This window comes from Pempheris klunzingeri, chromosome 11 (assembly GCF_042242105.1).
Source record: "Pempheris klunzingeri isolate RE-2024b chromosome 11, fPemKlu1.hap1, whole genome shotgun sequence".
Taxonomy (NCBI): Eukaryota; Metazoa; Chordata; class Actinopteri; order Acropomatiformes; family Pempheridae; genus Pempheris; species Pempheris klunzingeri.
In genome coordinates, this window is record NC_092022.1 from 4,604,062 (window position 1) to 4,617,200 (window position 13,139).

General features: G+C 41.0%; 1 protein-coding gene across 2 annotated transcripts in view; it reads right to left on the reverse strand.

Moving 5' to 3' along the window:
• Positions 1–13,139, reverse strand: part of ptpn11b (protein tyrosine phosphatase non-receptor type 11b) — a 35,041-nt gene that overhangs the window by 4,527 nt on the left and 17,375 nt on the right. The window contains exons 3-10 of one of the 2 annotated variants that reach the window (XM_070839304.1): positions 7,818–8,012; positions 4,599–4,791; positions 4,256–4,372; positions 3,974–4,087; positions 2,163–2,259; positions 1,846–1,925; positions 1,318–1,473; positions 355–486 (exon numbers count right to left, since the gene is read on the reverse strand). In XM_070839304.1, the coding sequence (XP_070695405.1) occupies positions 355–486; positions 1,318–1,473; positions 1,846–1,925; positions 2,163–2,259; positions 3,974–4,087; positions 4,256–4,372; positions 4,599–4,791; positions 7,818–8,012 (1,084 nt within the window). Of the gene's footprint in view, positions 1–354; positions 487–1,317; positions 1,474–1,845; positions 1,926–2,162; positions 2,260–3,973; positions 4,088–4,255; positions 4,376–4,598; positions 4,792–7,817; positions 8,013–13,139 lie in introns of both variants that reach the window. The other variant, XM_070839303.1, reaches the window with a different exon arrangement.

Consider the following 13,139-nt stretch of genomic DNA (forward strand, 5'->3'; position numbering starts at 1 on the left):
CAGTGTTCGTTCAACTGCATCCGCCTAATGTAAGAAATAGAGGACAAAACCTACAATCCTCATTCCACGCAAAGTTCAGCCAACACTAATATGATGCTTCAGTTCGAGTGGGTATTTTCCAATACCCACCCAAGTCAGTACAAAATTCTGTCTTTGTATTGGCTGGGACTTCTTCATTACTGTGCTGTAATTGAGGGATACTCTTCTTACAGTCCTCCTGTAAGCACAAGCATGTGCTGCGGGACAGTGTGTGTGTGTGTGTGTGTGTGTGTGTGAGTATATGAGTGTGAGATGTTAGATTATCTGACCCCTGGTCAGTAGGTCAGCTCTGATTGAGTACACAGTCTTCCTTACCCGGTCCAGACGGGTCACCTCCAGCTTCCTCAGGACGTAGTCTTGCGCTGGCCGCTCGTCCACGTTCCTAACCATCACCTTCCCAAACTCTTTGGTGCCGTGGAGGTCGGGCCAGTAACGGACACATTTGTTCTAAATCAAAAGGAAAAACAGAGAGAGAGAGAGAGAGAGAGAGAGAGAGAGAGAGGCGGAGAGAGAGGGAGGGCGCTGGGTATTAGACAATCGAAAGAACCAGCTCATCTCAAGCAGCTTTCCAATCAGCTTAACTGTCATACTATCCTTGTCAGCCGTCACCCTCCCCACCCCCACACCTTAAACACACACACACACACACCCATTATCCCTACTACACATATCCACCCTCTTAGAATCAGCTAATGCCATCAAGTACTGGCTTTGAATTGAAAACGCTGGAACAAAATGGTTGACTCACAGATTTGTAAAGGTCAACAGGGTCTTGATACTGTGTCATTAAATGGAAACTGTTTTCTGTCAATTTAACTTTTTGGGAACTTTTTTGTCTCTTGGTTTCTCCTCGTCAGGGTCGGAAAGTGTTTTGTTAAGTTTGTTTCTCTGAAAAGCCCTTTGTGGCCAATCTGTTTGTCAGGGCACCTTCTAGATTAATAACACTTGACTAGTGTAGTGGATTTTTAATATTTAATGTTTTAGATATGGGCCATTTCACTCATGCTCTTATCACAAAAGCTCAAGTCTCTCCATCATTACAAGCAATCAGCAGCAATCAGCTTGAAGGAGGGCAATCTTGAGAAAACAGAGAGACCATTTAGGAGTAAATGCTGGAGCTGGCAAATGAAAAAGAGACGGGGAGAGCAAAACAAACTACTTGGAAAAACAATGTATGGAAACATTTTACTTAATTCATGTATCTTTCTGGGTAAGTGGAGGCCCTCAGCTGAGCTATACTGCTATATACATCTGCAATATGTTTAGCGCCAAGCTCACCCGTCCTCGCTCCACCTCCTTCGTGGTCATGACGATGACGTGCGTATTCTCCTGATACACCATCTTCCAGAAGTCAAGCACCGTATTCTGTAGGCACCCTTGGGTGGCGATGAAGACTTTGCCCTCCTCTACATGGCGCCCTTCCTCATGCATACTCTGCACAGCATGGAGAATCATACGCTGAGTAACGTTTTTGGACACTGAGCAGACAGATTCATATAATATAACAACCTAATGCGAGGTACCTGATGGTGAAGTTAAACACGCAGGAGAAAATATTCATCAATAAAACAAACATTAAGAGGAATAAAAAGATTTGAATAGATTATGCAATGGGGAGTTTGTCTTAAAACTAAACCCTCTGTTTTGACTGACAGGTAGGCATGCTGTGTGATGTATGTACAACTGACTAAACCATCCGCAATGCTTCTGCATTAAGAAGAACCATCTTGAGTCTTTGCCGAATGTTGCACATTACAGCGGCCTTTCAATTATTTGCCGATAATGTATGACGCTGAGCAGACTCACTCTGATGTAGTTGGCATTTATGTAGTCTGAACCAGGAACATCTGGATCTGCTTCCCTGATTTCAACCCGAGTTGTGTCAACTGAAAACACAAATTCAAACTGACATTCATGCACAACAAAATGTCACAATTTCCAGAGATCACACTCAATGTTTTTTTCCTTTTCTTTCAACTCTAATGTCAATTGATAGGCTCTGAGCTATCAAAGCAAAATCTCGCTCTCTGCTGAGGCTCTCTACGTTGTCTGTTGTCTATTTGTGTCATTCTTTCCACAGGAAGTTGGAGAGACAGGAAATGGCAGGTCGCTGTGAGACTCACAGGGGAGGATATTCTTGTATCTGTTTTTACTCTTGTTTTCTGGCTTCTGGCCTTCTTTCCGGGGATACAGCAGTTTGCACTCCTGCTGCTGAAGTACCTGTTAGTTGATGACAAAAGGAAAAAAAAAAAAAAAAAAGAATGCGAAGAAAATGAAATCTATTTCATAATAATACGAATTTCAGGAAGTTCCAATCAAAAGAATATCCACTATAATGCAGCACCTAATTCAGAGGTCACTAATTCACATCAGCCATACTCAGATTATAATGTTTAGACAGCTTAAAGGAGAAGGTTTAGACCTTCACTTGCACCAATGACATTGTATCTATTCTTGCTAATGGAAATGCATTCGAGAAAGAAACCATTATAATAACCATAACTTTTGTTTTCAAGAAAACTTCACAGGGCTGACGATGTAGTGGGCCTTTAATACAGCAGGGGTCACCCTGGAGTGCAAGAGCAGGAGAACTGTGTCAATGTGTCAGTGCTCAGGTTGTACACTTCAGAGGAAGCGTTTCAGCACAGGAGTTTCCCTCAAACAAAACCAGCGCTCAAAAGCTCTCCTTTCATACATGCAACATTCATTCGTTTTTGATTCATATGAGCTCTTGAAGGATGAAATATGTCAATCAATTATAGCATCTATCTACACCAGATAAACCAAGTAATATCTGCAAGTGGAACTTCAGTATTTTAAGACCTGAGCCACATTTTTACATATTTTGCGTTCGAAATGACTAGAAGTTAAAAAAAAGTTTTGCCACCGGTACAATAGATAGCCTCAGCCAGCTAAAAGTGCTTGTTTTTGCTATTGACAAGCTCTGATTTTTATTCGCATTGTCTGATAACATTCCAGAAAGGATCTCTAAAGCCATAGACCAGTAAAATCCTTTTTGTTTAACCAGAAACAGTCTGGTCTACTGTTCTCTTACAATGGAGTCCACCAGACTCTACTGACAAAAACACTAATTTTACCTTGCAGAACACGAGAATCTGCTGTTCTACAACTCCCGTGTTCTGCAAGTTAAAATAACAAAATGAACAAGTGTTTTTAGCGTTTGAATACACCAAAGTTAATTAATTTCCAAATAACTCACATCATGTAGCCGATTTAAAGCACAAGTACATGTTGTGTATACGTTATCCAGACATCCAACAATCAACAATCAGACACTTGATCAGTAACTATAATCTTGTAGACACACATAAACTGTAACAACCTCTTATTGTAACCACATATGCTAAATAATAATTCAAGGTAACATTTTCACTGACACAAGAGAAATGACTGATATTAGTGACCTGTCAGTTGCATCAAAATGACAAAAACAGAGCACGTCACAAGATGAGCTTCAGCCAGCACTATTACTCAAAGATTAAGGCAGCATAAACATATTTGAATTTCCCTTTATAGACAAGAAAACAACTGACTCATTGGAAAAAACAAAGATGTAAGCCTACACAAAAAGATATGCCTAGAAAGTCATGGAAAAAGTTGCTTATAAGATCATTTTTATGTGACATTTATGTGACGAACTGCTCTGGAAAATAGTCTGTATTCTAGGTTACTAGGTAAAACAAGAAAGCTGTTAAAATAAAGAAGTTCAAAATAATTTCCAATGGGGAAAATTTGATAAATGATGGCAGTCAAAAGAGTAATTTACATGACTCAAACCATCCGGCTCTTTACTGGAGCCTCGACACAGAACCTTTATATCGACTGGAATTGACATTGATTGAGATATAAACGTCCCCATGTTTTTAAAAATGATAACTGATCATAACTGAAAGGCAGTTTTGTGGCTACATACCTCAAATTCCTCCCAGAATCCTTGTTTGGGTTTCTCAGAGTTGTCTGCTACTTTGTTGAGCTCTCGTACCCGGTTCTCAATGTTGGCTGCATTTATCCTCGTGGCGTTAAAAGGCTGTCGTTGGGACAGGGCCATTAAATTAAAGGAGCAAAACAAGTTGCTCTAAATTCAAAAAGCTTAAATGTGACACTCACATTCTCATGTGGTTTGAATAAACTAGCGTACACAAGCAACTCCATGCCTTCAAGGACCTGCGTGCGCACGATTCACCTGCTTCCATACCTGTTTGAGGTGCACTACAATGCCACTTTTCTCCACCATGGGGTTCTTCTTGTAGTGATCCACCAGGTCAGCCAGGGTGTCGAACCTCTCACCGCCGCCCACGTCGTACTTTCCGTCCTGCTGGAGACAAACATCACAAATTCAACTACAGCAAAAGCTCCTGGAGTCCAAAACCGAATCATGGCTTTGGTTAACATACACGACTTGAAAGCACCAACAGTATTCCATAAACCGAGTGATGAACTCAGGGAGTCTTTGCATGATAAACCTCCACGTCTTAAACGTCTTACTCGTCAATTCAGCTTTCCATATATTTCAAGTGGCCCGAACTGAGTGGCCTCACCTGGTAGCGTATCATAACATGGGTGACCTTGGTCCTACGGTCCACGTTCTCGTGTTTCTCCTCATTGGTGAGAACGGAGAGGACGAAGTCGCCCGGTTTACTCTGGCTCTCCCGTACCAGGAAGCTACCGGCTTTGCCTTTCTCTGTGAGCAGTTTCTCTGCATCTCGTCCAGAGAGGTGCCCGTGGTACCACCTGGAGAGGAGCGAGAACAGACGGTCACATACAAACACACACACATCCAGAGACAACACTCAGTGACTTCAACGGCTGAACATACAAACCAACGACATGAAGGAAGGTATCATATAATTTGTGACATTTCCCCAACATGAAAATCAACAAATCATTTAAACATATTGAGAACTATAAATTCTGACCGTACATTTGGAAACTTATGTTTTACCACATTATCAACTGATATCACCTCATAATTACTATCGATATTATCATCACACACAGTTATGATGCATTTCATTTTATTCATGCTGCAATATTACTTTTTTCCATATTAAACAACAAATAAATATTATATTGAATCAGTTTTAACCTCATGCGTTTGAATTCCCCACTCTGTTAACATTAACTTGAAACCTCCAGTTGCTGATTTTTGTCTTTGGCCACTTCGGAGCAGCAGGTTGTCAGTGCAATATTGACATCATCTCTTTTACATTGGTATGGTAACTTTTTTGGCAATAAATTGCTAATTTACACAACCAGCAGTTATGAGGCAACATTAGCATTCACTTGGAGTCGAGAGTTTCTGGCCATCTAATGAATGTAAGTCCAATCACCTGTCTACTAACTCTTAAGGGAAATATCTGGCTCTTTACCTGCTAAATAATTCATTGTGTTCACCAGCTACTCGCTGACTTTGTCTATAAGTAAGTGACTCACACACTTTATTTATGTAGCACCTTTCAAGAGCAGAGATGTCACAAAGTGCTTCACATGGTGAATATATACACACGGACATAAAGCACGATGACACCATAAAATGAGATAATTACAAAAATAAAAAAGATACACTGAGGCCAGTCAAAAGAAATGGGCCTTTAGCAGCTTAGCTGTATACACAGTGGCCACTATGTTTAAAGGGAGAGTTCCAAAGTTTAACAACCTCAAAAGCACGGCCTCCTTTTGTTTCAAGTCTCAGTCAAAGAACAAGCATGCCCTGATTGGAGGACCTTGGTGACCTGCTGGTGGCAAAGGGCTGCAGTAGATCTCTGATTTAGGCCGGTGTCTGACAATGCAGAGCTCCAGAAGAGATTACAAGAACTCTGAATTGTATTCTGAGCCAGTGAAGAGCAATTAAAATCGGTGTCACATGAGACCTTTTGGAGGGCCTGTTCAAGAGCCTCGCAGTCCACGTCACGCCTGCCGTCTGAGCAGGAAGTGTAAAGTGGATTTTTAGAGCTCTCTCATTGAAAGCAACTACTTGCTGCGGCCAAAAACGACACGATGAGAGCGGTGAGAGTGAATCAGAACAGTCAAGTTCTGTGACGGACGGCTAAACAAGGAGCGGGACCTCACTATAAAGCTCTATAAAGGCCCTTTCACACTGTCACGTTGTTTTCACATGGTCATTTGAAGCACCGGTAATGTAAAAATCTTGTTTATTGCCGCTTTAAGTGCAGTTACGTTTAGGCAGTCGGGGTCAAAACCATTTACAATGGGAGTCACAAAAACAACAACAACAACAACGACAACAACAACAGCAAAAAGACACCAAAAAAAGACATGCATCAAGCAAGACCTGTTCAAAAACAACAGCGTTCATTATTTCAGACTGGCTGCGTTCACTGTCTGCCTCTTCAACTCCTGCGGAGACGGAGAAGCTCAGCCTCAGGCTACATGCTGTTTCAAGGTAGACAGACTATCAAAAAAAAAAAAAAAAAAAGAGTTGAGAGACTGAAACTTGTCATACCGAGGGGGAGGACTAGCAATACATTCTTCCACACTCAGGGGAAAAAGTCTCATACTGTTGCTTTAGGGTTGAACACATCCATATGTGTATTGTGAGCGTAGACTCCTACTCGAGAATGAAGGCGTCTCTTGCATTGCTGCAGCCTCGTTCAGTTGCTGATGTAAAGATGAAAAACCTGCATGTGTGTGTGTGTGTGTGCGCGCGTTTTTTTTCGGTGTGGTGAGCGCGAACGTGTAGGAGGCTGTAAGAGACGTATGTAGAATGGAAAAACCACATAAACCAAAACCATAGATCACAAGTTGTTCTCAGACCCAAATAGAAGCCCTGTTATACACAACGCAATGCACAGATGTGGAGGAAACGAAAAATGTACATAACCTGCTTAGCACGAGACAATACTAAAGATGAGGATATAAATATGGCCACGTAGCTTTTCTAAAATTCTTCCCGTATGCATGTGAGTGCATGTGTGGATTCCTGGCATTAATACACCAGCTGCCTTAGCCTGAAGCTGTGTAGGTGTGATGAAGTACACAGCGGCGTCCAACCTGTGTATACTCTCTGGAAGGATGTTAGTGTGTGGATACTTGGTGCACATAAACAAAAACAGCAGCAGCACCACCCACTTAGTTTGTTTGAAGATGTTTTTGGGAATACGGCACTATTTATGCATGTGGATGTGAAATGTAACTCAATTTAACGTGTGGGAGTGCATGTGTACAGAATAATGCATCCTCCCCACAAACAGTACGTGTAAACACACGTGTGTATTGGTACATATTCACTGAACTAATGGCTGATTCTTTCCTAATGCTAATATATCAAAGCATCTCCGCCTGGACAAGCTGAGTTAAGATGCAGGAATACATTGTTTCCTTTATTTTCCTAACCAAATTGCAAGAAATTACAAGGATTCAGTACTTTACTTAGAGTCTTGTTCTCTGCAGGATGATAATGCCTCACAAACAGCATTTAGGCCATAACAGGATACTGTAACTGCACTGAAAGCAAGACTAATAACATTTCTCAGGTGGTTTGGCTCCTTCTAATGGCAGGATGAGGCTTTATAATCTGACAGCCCCTGAAGCTGTAAGAATAAAAATAACTGTCTGTGGTCAGGGAAAAACTTTGATGCAGATGTAATGAGTTTAGATAAAAGAGCAATACACCAGACTAACCTTAGAGAGGTTTATATGTATATTTGTGTCTATATGGGTTTATCCACATAGTCCTTAGCTGTATGCAAATGTGAGCTTATTTGCATGTGTGGGCGGTAGCGTGAGTTTGTTGGCACCTCTCAGAGGTGGGGTCCTTGCAGTTGAGTGGGTACTTGAGCTCGATGACATGGCCGTTCCTCTCGCGCAGGAGATCCTGTTGTTCGGTGTAATACTGCACCAGCTCGGCTAGCGTGGCAAACTTCTCGCCTCCGTACAGGTCGTAGTAGTCGCCCGAGTTCTGGATCTTAATGTGGGTCACCTCATCATTCCGCCTGAGTGGGAAAAACCACAGTGGGAATTCAATCACTCGGTTAGTTCTCATACATGTAAACAGAGGTGGACTCAGTCCAAAAAGCACTCAGCTTTTTTTCCCTCTTCGTATTTTCCTCTTGCTCACTTGCACCCTGCAGATATTTAAACAGTGAACACACAGCCACCCACTCACATGTTCATACAGTATACGTTCACACAAACAAAATCAAGACCATACACACTTTGTCGCCCACACACATTCACACAGCATAAATGCATATACACTATAGAAATGGCCAGCTTATTGAGCCATCTGCTCCCATTTTATGACTTTGAACCTAATTTTCTCAAAAATGAACTGCCTTTGAAATACTGGAGCTTTTCTTGCGAAGCTGAACACATTGTTATATATAGTCAGGTGTATATCTGTTAAACATCATAAAATAACATGGACATTTTCCATCTGTGCCGACACTCCAAGGGATCAAACAAACTATTGCAGGAAAGAACGAGCGAGAAAAAGCCATGAAGCCGCAGTGATTTAAAAAAACACTGATCCATTTTATCACAGACAGAATATTTTTCACTTTGGCTTCTATAAACAGAACAACACAAATCTTCTCACAAGGGATCATCCCTTTTTTTTTTTTTAATACTCTGTAGTTTTCATATCTAATGTATTTGGAGGAAGGCTGTATCGTGATTGCAGAACAATACAGCAGAAAAGCATGCGGCTGCCGAGCTAAAAAACTGATAAGCCAGAAAACATTTGGTACCACTTTGCATATTCAAAGTCTTCTGACTGGTTTGAATAGAGGCTCACACAAAACTGAAAACACACCGACACACACCGACACACACACACACACACGTATATACAGCTCTGTTCTATAAAGATATCTTGCCTGGAAGCAAGTGAAGAGCGAGATGCGGCTCAACAGCTCAATTGCCGAATGTACTTGTTTTTCCACTTTCCATCTCCAGTGACTTCGTCTGACATGTTTCTTTAGCAGAAATAAACAAAACACCCTGTAAACATATTAAGTATGACGACAAACAACAACACAGTTTCAGGGACCACAGGGGTGTTAGCCAGGCAGTCAGTACAGTCTGATCTGCTGGTTGAGACACAATTCTCTCTCTCTCTCTCTCTCTCTCTCTCTGCAAACTGATTAATCAGCTAATGGTCATATCAAATGGCACAAATCCTATTTCCTCCATCACTTTTCTTGTTGTCCTCATGAATTTCACATTCCTGTTTTCCTTCTTTTCATCCTCCCACTCACCATGCTGTAAATCCTCTCATTCGCTCTTGTTTTCATCTGCCCCATAATCCATTTCTCTCTCTCTCTCTCTCTCTCTCTCTCTCTCTCTCTCTCCCTCCATCCCTCTCTTCCAGTATTTCCTGGTAATTGCTTTATGGCTCTATTAGTGGCTGTTGGCGGGGTGCCACAGGTCTATGGCCCTGTTAAAGGCCCCTCCTCAACTCTCGGGCCAAAGCCCCCTTTTCTCTCAGAGTTTAACACCATTAACATAATATGTTTGGAATGAGCCAAACACGTCCCATTAGATTATCATTCACTTCCAAATGCACTCCCTGAGACACTGCTAAGATTTGTGGATTTATTCTAGTTTGACTGTCGTCTTTACAGGAAGAATACAGGCAGCAAAGGTCAGCACCATGTGGCTCTGGCTCTCTACTGTCTATTTCAACAGATCACTGAATGCTGTCATTTTCTCCAAATTTTTGCGAAAGAAAGAAACGTCACCTTGATTAGATGGCCCACGCCATCATCACAATCTGTTGCTCTTTTAGTGGTAGCTGAGCCAATATAAGCAAGTCTCTTTGTACAGTTTTAGACAGCCTGCTTTGTGCCTGATTGAAGTAAAACTTTAGCTTTTGATCAACAGCGACAGACTGAACACATGTATACATCATCTGAATATTTCTGCTGAAAAAAAATATGGTACAGTTCATTAATATTATGTAATAAGTGTAATCAATTATTAAGAAAAAAAACTAGCTGCAAATAGCAGGTGTTTCTTTTATCCCAGTAGTGATGCCTGCCATGTGTGACGCTACGTTTGTTTGCATAGTCTTTGGATAATTTCCAGCTCAGTACAGCAAATTGGTAGTGCGGAGCAATTTCCCTTGAAAAGATTCATGTAAATCTTTTTTTAGCTTTGAAAAAACGACTTAATGCAGTTCCAGGCTGTAATAGTTTCATTTGAACCATACATACACACGAATAAGTAACCTATTTATTGGGTTTATAAAGGCTTAAAATCCCTCCGCATGCTTGGGCTGTGCATACATGCATACATGCACAGCCCAAGCATGCGGCGTTACATTGATAGAGGTAGTTTGCATAGAAGCAGGAGTAGCTAAGTCTAATCCACCAGTTGATCACAGTGAAAGTAAAATAATTGAAGCTCAGCATAATGAAATTATCACCAAAGCACCAAAACTGCACTGTAAGATACCCCCCCCCCCCCCCCGTCTACACAAATAACCACTTCAGCACAGTGAAAAGAGCCTAAGGTTGCAGCTGCTCTATGTAGCATTCTTACACACTAAGTGTCAATGACGCCACAATGGCAAATTATAAAGAGTGAACTAGGACATAGACTCTATTGTAGTTAGTAAAATGTTTGTTCCATCCTACTGATGTGCATTAATTCATGCACTTATAAAATGTTTACAGCACAAGAGAGTGCTTTATAGGCACTCAGAGCCCTCAGTGTTGACTCCTCTCATGTTAGTAGCTTCATATTCCTTTGGCAAATTGTTGTGGTGTGTTTGCACACCTCATTATCACACATTTTAGTAAAATGAGACGTTTTCCTACAAAAATCTACCTTAAAAAATGGGGAGTAATGTAATTCAGGTAACTGTCTATCATTTCTTCTTACTTTATAACATTTTTAGACCTGCCACACTTGGGAATGTAGAATTAAACTGTAATACACATCTATTTCTCCTTACTGACCCAAGTTCTGCATTTTTAAATCAGTGTGCATCCTCTCACCGACATCCTGTATGATTATTTCAGCTGCAAAGGCCGTTTATCTGCCTGAAAATTGCATGACTGAAAAAAGACTGCATTCTTAAATTCTGCTCACAGTTACGGGAGATGGTTTCACTGATAACAGCGAGCTAGATTAATCTCTTCTTAATACTGTTTCGTTCCAAGTGATAATCACATAAAGCCAGGATATGTTAAAAATTCTTTTATGTGTGTGCAAAGAAACCTTTATTTGGTTATGTAGCTTTTAGCAAAAGAAGAAGAAAACTAGTTTATAAATGTGAGAATTGGCAGTGGAATTCACGCCAGTCTTTACAGCTGCATGTATTTAATTTGATGATGCCATGGTATCCTACTTTATGAATAAAACAAATGATACAGGTAACACGCGTTTGTCCTAGATTATCTGATTATCCTATAAACCGGTCTGGATTGATGGACCAATTGAGCAAACGCACAAACCTACATAATGTCACTTCGTTCTTCACAGCTTCTTTCTATCACAACATCACATCAGAAATTGAGTGTGAGAGTTTGTGTGAAAAAGTTTGTGTCAAAAATTTCTGGTCAGAACATTGAAACCTTCAAAATAGAGAGATTTAGAGATAAATTGTATCACTATGACAACACAAGCTAATACACTGATAAGAATTACACAAATACACACAACTGGGACATACATTGCTCAGAAATGCACATAAATATGCAAGTACAAATCCCAGAACATAGAAATGATTTCTTGCTTTGCCCTGAAGCTATTCCAACCAATATTTTTCATTCAACCAGCTAGACACCACTGAGAAATCTCTTTTACCGTATCCAGTCCACTTATCAAATTGAGGGTGATAAAGTTTTGGTCTATTTTCTCAATTTGCAACTCTACAGACTGCCATGCTGGGCTCTAGCCGAAATCCTCGAGGAGGCATGTTTAAATCTGACCTGACATTGCAACTGAGGTTTGATGTCAGTGCGCTCTGGGTCTCAAGAGCTTGCCCTGATAGGGTGTGGAAAAAGCAGGCGTACATCAACGGCTTTGCCTGGTAAAAAGCAGACATCTTTTTGAACTATGTGCATTCACTATTTCCCCAGCTGCAGTGGGCTCACTTCTGAAGCTTCAAACGAAACTTTAAATCATCTTATTTGTTTCATAACTAGTATAAGATACCTTAGCTCACAGACAACGGGTACAACCTGACAATAAAGATAAAATTCACTTCTACAATGTACGACAGATCTCAGCAGTTGGATCTAAGGGGTCAAGCGCTGGCACAGTTTCATTAGGATTAGAGCTAATATGGATATGTTTAGTTCCATATTTCAACTGACCAACACAAGAAGCAGCCACTGTTCGGACGTTGTGTATTCGTGGTACATGTAATAGGCCTACTGTGTTTACAGGCATCAGGAAGGCAGAAACACTGTCAGATCCAGGCACACACCTAATGCCGCTATTCTATAGCTGTGGGGGTCGAACTGGGCCGGGTCATGATGTGGGAGGTTAGATGCCAGAACGCACCATTCACGTTCAACAAAGGAATTAAGAAACTGTTAAGGAATGTTGGAAATGAAGACTTGAGGGAGAATCTAGTTAAATACAGTTAATGTTGATAGACTGAATTGACATCCACAATAATGATGCTTTTTACTTGACTGTGTAAAACTATAAATAGCCTGGCTGCAGAGGAAACACATCTAAGTAAAGCCAGGCTAGCGTTATATAACACAGAGGCTAGGAGAAAATCCATTTGCTCTCTGTGGTAATTTGCCCTGCAAAATTCTCTCTTAAGATTGCCCTTAAAATTCCTCCTCGGGGTCTTTAGAGTGTATAAAGAGCATGAAAAATGAGAAAACTTGACCAGACTGCTCTCCTTATGGAGTTGGAGTTAGATATAAATTATGGCCAAACTTTTTCTGCTTCAAACTTTCCCTTTCTCCCTCTTTGAGTTTTATGAAACTCTGAACTGATTACATTTTCAAACCCCTCAAAAAGCTCTCATTAGCCTCTCAGACTTCAGCCTTCAGACACTTTTTCCGCAGGAGCTCTGTCCAACCGCTGCTTCCTCTGCTCACCTCGTGGATCAGAGAAGAAGAGAGGTGGTGGAGATAAGAGAGAGGAAGATA